The sequence below is a fragment of the Lycium ferocissimum genome, chromosome 4 (assembly GCF_029784015.1).
Source record: "Lycium ferocissimum isolate CSIRO_LF1 chromosome 4, AGI_CSIRO_Lferr_CH_V1, whole genome shotgun sequence".
NCBI classification, from domain to species: Eukaryota; Viridiplantae; Streptophyta; class Magnoliopsida; order Solanales; family Solanaceae; genus Lycium; species Lycium ferocissimum.
Window position 1 is genome coordinate 53,460,363 of NC_081345.1, and position 10,141 is coordinate 53,470,503.

At 35.8% G+C, this 10,141-nt stretch overlaps 1 protein-coding gene across 1 annotated transcript; it reads left to right on the top strand.

Moving 5' to 3' along the window:
- Window positions 1-1,659: 1,659 nt before the first annotated feature.
- On the top strand, window positions 1,660-8,347 carry LOC132053511 (rhodanese-like domain-containing protein 4, chloroplastic). Its single transcript, XM_059445580.1, has 11 exons — window positions 1,660-2,202; window positions 2,622-2,881; window positions 4,238-4,340; window positions 4,426-4,509; window positions 4,948-5,022; window positions 5,104-5,178; window positions 5,370-5,450; window positions 5,594-5,812; window positions 6,131-6,319; window positions 7,265-7,453; window positions 8,009-8,347. The coding sequence occupies exons 1-11, from the start codon at window positions 1,855-1,857 to the stop codon at window positions 8,054-8,056; spliced, it is 1,671 nt and encodes a 556-aa protein (XP_059301563.1). The 5' UTR covers window positions 1,660-1,854; the 3' UTR covers window positions 8,057-8,347.
- Window positions 8,348-10,141: the final 1,794 nt, after the last annotated feature.

Below are 10,141 nucleotides of genomic sequence, written 5' to 3' on the forward strand. Positions count from 1 at the left end.
AGTCTGATGATCACAACAAAGCCTTGAACTTTCGTAGAGCCTCCGAATGATCTCAATCTATTTAAACACGGGTTATACATAAGAATACGAGTCAATCGATACCCATATTGCCTTATAAAGATTCGGGTCTAGAAAGTCAACCACAAAAAACCCCGTTCCAAACCCTGAAGGTCAAAACCGTAATTTCATTGCAAAAATCGGGTTCAATAGAGTCAAATCATTATTCTATGAAGTCAGACGAATCCAACGATACCCATAAAGCCATACTTTAATTCCGAAACCCAAAAGTCACCCAAAAATAGGATTCCGAGCCACAAGGGCAAAACAGGAAATTCAACCCAAAATTAGTTTACCCAACATCTATGGAGTCTATATCCCAAAAATCAATCAAATCCAACATCAATTTCATGCTCAATTGAAGAAATTCTTATCTTAAGCCTAGGGTTCATAAACTCCCAAATCCCCAACCTTAAATCATGATCTCTAGCATGAAAACTCTTAATTATCCATGGTATGATTGAAATACGAAGGTTAGCAACTTACAAATAGATGAATCTTGCAAAATCTCCCAAAATCACCTTAAACCGAGCTCCCAAGTTTCAAATATGTGAATGAATGAACCAAACTCGAATTGGGAAATTAAATATCTAATTTGCTCAGCGATCCTCACAGAAGCTGCCAAATTTCCGCAGAAGTGAACCCGCTTCTGCGCTCTTCTCCTCGCTCCCGCGAGGTCCACTTAAGTGAACAATCTCAGCAGATGCGGACAAAACTCCGCAGGAGCAGTTCCGCATCTGCGAGCCAAGCCACGCAGGTGCAGGCCCTTATCCACAGGTGCGACGCCCCAGAAAAATCGGAAAATATGCCTAGTCCCAAATTTCAACCCAACACTCTAAACTCATCCGAGACCTCCCGACATGAATCAAATATGCAAACTAGTCCTAAAACACGCTATGAACTCACTCGCGCCCTCGAAATTCCCAAAAGAGGTCATCTTAAACCGGTCTTGACCGAGATCAAATCCAAAACTCACGAAACTAGATTTCCAACCAAAAGATCAAAATGCCCCCAAGTCCCTCGGGAACCGAACCAACTACTCAACCAACTCATAATCGACACTTCGGACCTAATGGAGTCGACGAAATTTCTAAAAAGACTCATTTATACCCGATGTTGACTTGGTCAATCAAACACTTATGAACTTCCAAAATTCCAATTTTCTTACCCAAATCTCATCTGAATGCCTCGGGAATCGCTCTACCCATCCCCACCAGTCAAATATACCATAAAGAAGCTAGGGGAAGGGTCAACAGGGGTAAAATAGTCACATAGCCAAAACGACCTAGCGGATCGTTACAATTTTAAATTAAATTGTTTCTTAATATAGAAATGTATCTTTTTTTTTAGACATCTTTAAAAAAAAAAGTATCACATAAATTCGACTAGAGGGAGTAGTATAAAATATCCTAAAATTACTGTTAGTCTTTTTGTTTATTTCAACTCTTCCTTTCAGAAAAACCAACAAAAACATTCACAGAGAAATGAGAGGCTTTGGTAGGAACAGTTCATTCTGTGCCAGAACGAAAGTACAGTGTACTAGCACTGAAAAATGTAGAGTTTCATAAAAGATTTGCTCTGACAATTCTTGGCCACCCAAAATTGCCAAAACATAATAATAAAGTACTCTTCAATCCATCTATAAAATTGGCCCACTTAATCACCAGCCCCCATGATCCTTCCTTATATGACACTTTCATCACCAAGTTGTGAGAATACTACAGCCTTTCACTAGTATATCAAGATTTAGCTAAAATTACAAATTTTCTTCTTCACATAGATAAAGAATTATATGCTATGGAGGCACTCAATGCAGCAAGATTAACTCCTGTTTCAGTTCTTTCTGATAGAAGAAATGAGCCCAAAAAAGTCCCATCTTTCCAATTCAAGAACCTTCCTAATTCAGCCAATGTTAACACCAATTATTCAAGAAATGTTCATGGGGGTCTAGTGTTACTTTCCTCTGTTTTCACTACAAACTTAGCTAAAGCATTGACATATGAAGAAGCACTTCAGCAATCAACTACTAGTACTGATTTTGATGCAAATGCATTGGTTGAAACTGTGACCAATTTTGTATCTGAAAATCCTTCAGTTATAGCTGCTGCTGTTGCTGTTTTGGCTTTGCCATTGGTTCTGTCTCAGGTAGTATCAAAATGGGCTGAGTTAATAAATGGGCGGATTATTTAATCAAAAGTTACTTATTTAAAATGAAAGGTGAAATTTAAAAACCGGTTCATAACCCGACACATCCAATTCTTACTAAGTTTTAAATTGTTTATTTTTTTTTCTTATAAGTTGTTTAAGTATCTAGTAATAGGTTTTTGCTTTTATTATGACTATATATAACATATTAAATAAAAAAAATGTCTTTTTAAAAATATTTAAACAAAATTTCTCATGAGTCAATTTAGACGGCATATTAGCTAAGTTTTTAAATAAGCTGAATTGAGCGAGTCAAAATGGACTAAGTTAATAAAAAAACGTATCATTAACCTGCCCAAACCTAAGCGAATTGGACGGGTCATGATTTTATGAGTTGATTTTGCCACCCGTAATCTCAGGTGTTCAGTAAAAAGCCTAAGCCATGGGGTGTTGAGTCTGCCAAGAAGGCTTATGCAAAATTGGGAGATGATGAAAGTTCAGAATTACTTGATATAAGGGGCACTGTGGAATTAAGGCAAGTGGGGAGTCCAGATATTAAGGGTTTGAAGAAGAAGCCAGTTAATGTTGTTTATAAAGGTGAAGATAAGCCAGGGTTCTTGAATAAGCTAGCTTTGAAGTTCAAGGAGCCAGAGAATACCACATTGTTCATTCTAGACAAGTAAGATTTCAAAATTGTTCTTCTGATGGTTCATTGTTGATTCCTTTGATTTGTGTTACTAGCTGTTATTTTTTGTACTTCGATTTATCTTATTTATCTGTGGTAGCCACTGCTCCTTTTTTTTTCTAGACTGCTTTATCATCACTTTTTCGCTTTCGCTATTTTCATTTTCATACTGCTTTGAATTGCTCGTCCTTATCAGACCTTTTTTGCCTTGCTTGCTCTTGGGCCGAGGGTCTTTCGGAAACAACCTCCGTACCTTTCAAGGTACCGGTAAGGTCTGCCTACACTTTACCCCCGACCCCACATTGTGGGATTCCACTGGGTATGTTGTTGTTGTTGATTCATTGTTGATTGTGCTTGTGGTGTTTTGTGTTTTTGAAGGCGTGATTAAGTAAATAAAAATTTGTTCTGTCTGACAGCTTAAACTTTTAGATAGAGTGATCACACACTTCAACTTGATGTCATAGCAGAAAAAGCCCTTAGTTCAAGTCTCACTATACCCATTATCAGAAAGAGAATGGAAAAGGGTCAAATATGCCCTTAAAATATTTGTGAAAATATGCCTTTTGCATACTTTAAGGGCATATTTGGCCTTTTCTCTTATTAATCAACTGATTAGGCTGATCGGGCATCAAGTTAAATTATGGGCATATATGGACCAACTATTGATCGGTAAGGGATATGTGAGCTAAACTATTAACGAAGGGAATATCTACTCAATTTCGAGTACTTTAAGGGCATAGTTGGACCTTTTCCAGTTTTGGTCCAAGAAAAAGAGTTAGACCCTAACGTGAAGGGGCATGTAGAAGACATAATTAAGTGTGATTTCTCTATCTACTTAAGATTTTAGATGAGATGGAACATTATGTTTATCTTTTTGGAATCATAGTGAAACCTAGCACAAGTTGTCAGTTAAAACTGATTTAGACAAAGAATTATGTGATTACATTCTTTAATTAATTAACGTGCTGACATGCTTATACCATGATCAACTTACTTATTCAGATAAGCTGCAGCTATGATCATTAAACTTCTGAAAATTGTCACTTTTTATAGCTTTACAAGATATTCCTAAATAAAACTATTGAAATATCATACTACTTTCTCTGATACTTGAGTTTAGCTCTTTATATTTTTGTTGGAGAATTCTCTTCTGGCTATAGTATTGATGGTTTGAAGGAAAAAATTAAAGATTAGTTGGCAAAATGAAACGCGCCATTGGCTTGATTGTGATGCACCTTTTCCTGAATGATATTTTGTGGATACTGATCATGGTTGAAAGTTCTCGATAAAATCTTAGTTCGAAAAGAATTAACTCTAATCCTGTCCTTTTCTGGATTGCAATGAAGCCAGATTTGATGGGAACTCTGAACTCGCTGCAGAGCTTGCTACAGCAAATGGTTTTAAAGCTGCATATGCAATTAAAGACGGTGCTGAAGGACCCCGAGGATGGAAGGTTAATATTCAAAATACATGTTGTAATCTTTCTGACTTTCTAAAATGTTGGCGGCGTGAAGAATAATGAATTCCGATTTCTGCAGAATAGTGGCCTTCCATGGATACTTCCTAAGAAAACTTTAAGTCTTGATCTTGGCCTGTCTGATGCTCTTGATGGTATTCTTGGGGTATGTTTTTCTCTCTAAAGCAGTGTTCCTTTTGCATTTATCCTCCCAAATACAGATATGGTTATGCCATTTGAGTTCAAGAAGGTTATGGGATTTCTATAACTGCAAATTAGTACTCCCTCTATCTCAATTTATGTGAAGGTGTTTGACTTGTCAGGGAGTTTAAGAAATAAAGGAAAACTTTTGAAACTCGTGATCTAAAATAAGCCATAAATATCATTTGATTTATCAATATTCTAAAGCTTAATGTTCTGAAGCCACCATCCATTGTTTGAGAAGCCATTTAGATTACTCCAACTTGCATTTTTTATCAAATCCATTTGGCTATGCGGTGAACTACTGGTTTACTAGGACTATTGTGATCATAGGTTATTTCGGCGTAGCATTTTGACATACTTAACTTTAGTGAGATAACTTCGGTGGAATGTGGATATGCAGGACGGTTCTGATGCAGTGACCGTAGGTTTAGGTGTTGCTGCAGCTGCTGGATTAGGACTATTGGTGTTCTCAGAGGTCAGGCTCCTATACATTTTATCCTGAAAGTTACCTCGAGCACGATTTATTAAATAGCTCATCGTTGGTCCTTTTTTCCAGGTGGAAACAGTACTCCAACTGTTAGGTTCAGCTGCACTTATCCAACTAGTCAGCAAGAAACTTCTATTTGCAGAGGTTTGATTTATTAATTTTATTTCTAAAACTGTTTTGTGCTATGATAGAAGGTGAATCTCATATTATATACTGTTAATGAAATAAGACTGGGCTCTATGGTTTCCTTTGGTTAATTAACGTCGATCCTGATCATGGTAGAAAATTTTCGAACTCGAGAGGTCCATTAATATGTTGACATTTTCACTTTCCAGGACAGAAAGCAAAGTCTGCAACAAGTTGATGAGTTTCTCACTAAAGAGGTTGCTCCAAAGGAGCTTGCAGGTGACATTAAGGTAATGTTCTCACACAGCCAGAACTCACTAAAATGTTTCGTTTCCCATATAAGAAAACTGTATGTTTGCTTTCAATAAGATATATACTTCATAGTCACAGTTCGATTAATCATGTGTGTGTGCTTCTCGTCGTGAAACTTCAGCAAATAGGGATGGCTCTTCTTCCAGTCCCAGTGAATAGCAAAGCTCTACCTGCACCTGCAGAGAAAACTGAATCAGTTCCCGAGGTGGATGTTCCATCATCTAAAGTAGAAGCTTCCGTCGAGCCTACTCCAGAAATCAATTCAGACCCTGAACCAGAAGTGAAAGTATTTGCTTTCAGTTTCAGTGAAATTTCAGAGTCACTTTCACCCTATCCTAATGTAAGTTTTCATATCATTCTGAATAGTTGGTCTGATCTTTTCATTATTATTTGTTGCATGAATTCCTCACATCATATCCACCAATTTTAATATATTTCTTACTGATTAAAGAGATGGAAAGTAGGGCACGATGGAAGAAAAAATTTATACTAGGGATATCTATTAGTCTAAGTTTTAATCATGTTAGTGCATTTACTTTAGTCCGAGGTTTACTAAGAGTCTTTTAGTCTTATCAGAGATTTATAAGGACAATTTCAATTCATTGAGTTTGTCCAAATGACACATCCCTTGTTTTCTCATCTAAATGTGTTGTTGCAGTATCCTGATCTCAAGCCTCCAACATCCCCGATACCTTCACAACCTAGTGGCAATGTGGAGAAAATGGAAACAGTTTCCAAGGTAGAAATATCTACCGAGTCTACTCCAGAAGTCAATTCAGTCCCGAAACCAGAAGAAACAGCAGAAGCACTATCTGGAATTACAAGGTCGCTTTCTCCATATCCCAATGTAAGTTTCTCCTTTTCATCCTCAATAGTTGGTCTCATCATTTATTGTAACGTGATACATGAATTTCGTTGCACCATAATCCGGGATTCCAACATCTTTCCTGCTGATGAATCGACAATGATCATCGTTTAAATTCTGAGATTGTGGTATTGCTCATGAGTGGACTAATTCAATAATATGAGACTTTTTTCTAGGATATCCTTAGTTGTTTTGTCATCTCTTTCATATTAACACCTATACACTGATCATTTAAAAGGTTACAGGTAACTAGTCCATAAAATAGACTAGTAACCTGAAAAATAAGCAGGTTACCTGCTACAATAGGTTAAAAACACTGATAATATAAAAATTCCTTATATAGTCGGCATATATAAGTTAAATCCTTTCTTTTATATGCGGTTGGAGTATCATGATGTAAGTTTTCCGTATAATTCTGAATAGTTGGTCTAATCTTTTCATTTTAATTTGGTAGATGAATTCCCACACATCATATCCACCAATTTTAATATCTTTCTTGCTGATTAAAGAGATGAAAAGTACCGTAATGAAATAACAATATGTATTAGTTGGGATTAAGTTTTAATCATGTTAATGCATTTACTTTAGGTCCGATGTTTTCTAAAAGTCTCTGTCTTATTAGAGATTTATTATAAGCTATGTAGAGAACTTCTAGTACTTTTTCTTGTATTTATCTTGTAAGATATTGAACTGTGACGAGCTTAAATGGAGCGACATCAACATTGAGGATTCATCTAGTCAACCGTGACGTTCTTGGGATTAACACATAGTAGTAGTTGTTGATTAGAGAGATGTCCTTGTTTATATTTATGAGATTGAGTTACTTCTGATTTGGCAATTTCTATTTATTCACTTTATGCATGCCATTCCCTTGTTTTCTCATCTTCTTCATTAACTACATCATCTCTTTTGAATTTGTTGTGGCAGTATCCTGACCTGAAGCCTCCAACATCGCCGATACCTTCTCAACCTAGTGGCAGTGTGAAGAAAACAGAAACAGTTTCCAAGGTAGAATTATCTTCCGAGTCTACTCCAGAAATCAATTCAATCCCTAAACCAGAAGTAACAGCAGAAGCACTAAATGGAAATGCAAGGCCACTTTCTCCGTATCCAAATGTAAGTTTCTTCATTTTATTGTCAACTGTTGGTCTTATCATTTCACTATAACATGATACATGAATTTCCTTGCACCATATTCCGAATGCTAACATCTTTCTGCTGATAAATCGAGAATGATCCTTGTTTAAATTCTGAGATTGTGGTATTGCTGAGTCGACTAATTCAATAACATGTCGTTTTGTCACCCCTTTCATGTTAATATCTATACGCTAGTTGTTGGGTGTGCGAACAAAGTCTCACATTGATAGCTGAAAAGAAAAATGAGTTACTTATAAGGTGTTGGATACTCTTAATGGTGTGAGGCCTTTTGGAGAAAACCGTGCGGGCTTAGCCCAAAGCGGACAATATCACACCACGTTAACAGTATTCTTGAACCGTTTAGCCCAACACTGGTCACCTAAAAGATAACAATAGGTAGCCGTCCATAAAATGTGGTATTAGTAACCGACAAGCTGATTACCTGCTACAACAGGTTAAAAACATTGATAACGTAAAAATTCTTTATACCCTTACTATATATAAGTTAAATCCCTTTTTTAATTGTGGTTGCAGTATCCTGATCTCAAGCCTCCAACTTCGCCAATGCCGACGCAAGCATAATGTTGGACTTGCAGATTTCCATATCCAAGGTGTACCAGCTCCGCAATTTCCAGTTGGGGGAGAACTACAATGCCATATCCTGTTTCAAGTAAAAGTTAGCTATTCAATGAAATCTTGTATTTACGTTACCTGCATTTGACGGGAAATTTGTAACAGTATAGATAAAGATTCTCATCGTTATGTCCTTCATTTCCATTCTTTGTAATTTATTGATGGATCGATGTCAAATGTAGACACAAGTGGGTGTAAAAGCTTATGTAACTTTAGCAATACAATCACTTCGAAGCAAAACCATAGCAACATATTAATGAATATGTATCACTAAACCTTGAATTTATTTTTGTTTAACGATCCCATACAGCAGTATCTGAAACTCACTGATCCGGCTAATCCAGATCAGGTCGGATAGGTCCATTAAGGTTGTAAAGTGCTTCGGACTGAGGAGTTTTCTATTCTTAAATTGAACTCGAGACCTTGATTTAGAGGAGAAATTCTCAACCATCCCACCAAGATAGTGATATCAACTATTGGAAAACCGGAAGCTCACCAAATAAGCTAGCCCTAAAATTTAGTTTCCTATCATTTTTAAAGTGAACAGGTTGATAGGTATAATATAGTGGAAATTACACCTAATGACCTTGAAAGTGGGTGGTTTTGAACTTTTAATCCCTGCTTGTCTCATGAGCAAACCTTCAAGGTCAAAAGATAAAACTTGTTAAACCTTAAATTTCCTATGGAGCAAGCAGAGTGAAGAGTTCAAGACAGCTCACCTCCAAAATCATTCTTGTAAATCACCCGTTAATATACTACTCTCATTACTGTACTTACTGAGGTGTTGATCTGTAAGGTATTAATTGGAAAAGAGAAAACAAGCAGAAAATAATAAAGAAGCAGTCATATCCAATTGAGAAAAAATTTACACTGTCAGCTTATGTTAGCTTAAACTCCCTGAAAAGTACAGTAATGATTTGTTGCAATCAGTTCAATAACAACGATCAGTATACATAAGTTAAAGGGGAAATAACTCATATATACAGTCCACACATCTAATTTGCACGCGATGTAATCCACTGTATCATCGGTACATATACAAATTGTTATACACTAACAAATCTAAATTGCTCAACTTCTTTTGTAACTTTACATATATATCCGTATACACTATTATACAGGACATATACAAATTGTTATACACTAACAAATCTATTAGGAAATACAAGAGAGCGCCATTAATGGAACAACTCGCATTTTCCATTAGCTATGAAACAAGTAAAAACTCAACTGAATTTTTCATTGAATAAAAACAACATAGACAAGGAATTTTTGAAGAAAAAAAAAACGAAGAGAGAAAACATAACCATTGGATCTAATGTTAGTTTAATGGGAAAACAGATCTATTAGGAAACAGAAGAAAGTTCAAGCTTTAAGTCTAACTTATTATTTTGATTTCATAAAGATAAAATGAATAATGACGAAATGGACTATTAAAGTTCCTGAAAGTTTGATGAGTATCACTTTTTAGGGGAACTTGCATTATTGTAAAAAGTTCCACTAAGCAAATATAAACGGTTAACTTCTTTTTATTATTTGTAAAAGCTATTGAGCTAAAGAGATAATTTATTGTCTAATATAAATGAAGCTTCTGGGAGAATGAGATTTTGGTGAAAAAGACAAGCAGATGATATAATGAAAAAGACAAAAGGCGAAAAAGGGCCTAGGAATTATAAAAAATCACGTGGAAGACGGAAAAGGTGAGTGGGGACCTAGCTTCTGAGAAAGAAATTGGTTTGAATGCTGAAATAAGACTCTATAAAGTAATAAACTAATAGTTGAGCCAAATTTGGTTAACTAGATGGCTGAACGGCACCTGTAGGTAATTATCAAGTTAAATCCATGAGAATTTATGTTGCAAATTCTGATAACCAAAAGCAATTGACAAATCCAATGGTGAAATGAAAGGACAAGTTTGGGCTCAGAGAAGGCCTATCTTAATGGTAGTTTTGTGAAAAAATGACTCAACTAATATTCATTTTTAATGGTATTATTTAAAATATCGCCATAGTTTCTTCTTCAATCTATGTGAAT

Excerpts from the sequence above, each read along its gene's own strand:
- LOC132053511 (XM_059445580.1), top strand. The coding sequence starts at position 1,855 with ATGGAGGCACTCAATGCAGCAAGATTAACTCCTGTTTCAGTTCTTTCT. Across the intron at positions 2,203-2,621 it reads TGCCATTGGTTCTGTCTCAG|GTGTTCAGTAAAAAGCCTAA; the intron begins GTAGTATCAAAA and ends CCGTAATCTCAG. Across the intron at positions 2,882-4,237 it reads ACATTGTTCATTCTAGACAA|ATTTGATGGGAACTCTGAAC; the intron begins GTAAGATTTCAA and ends CAATGAAGCCAG.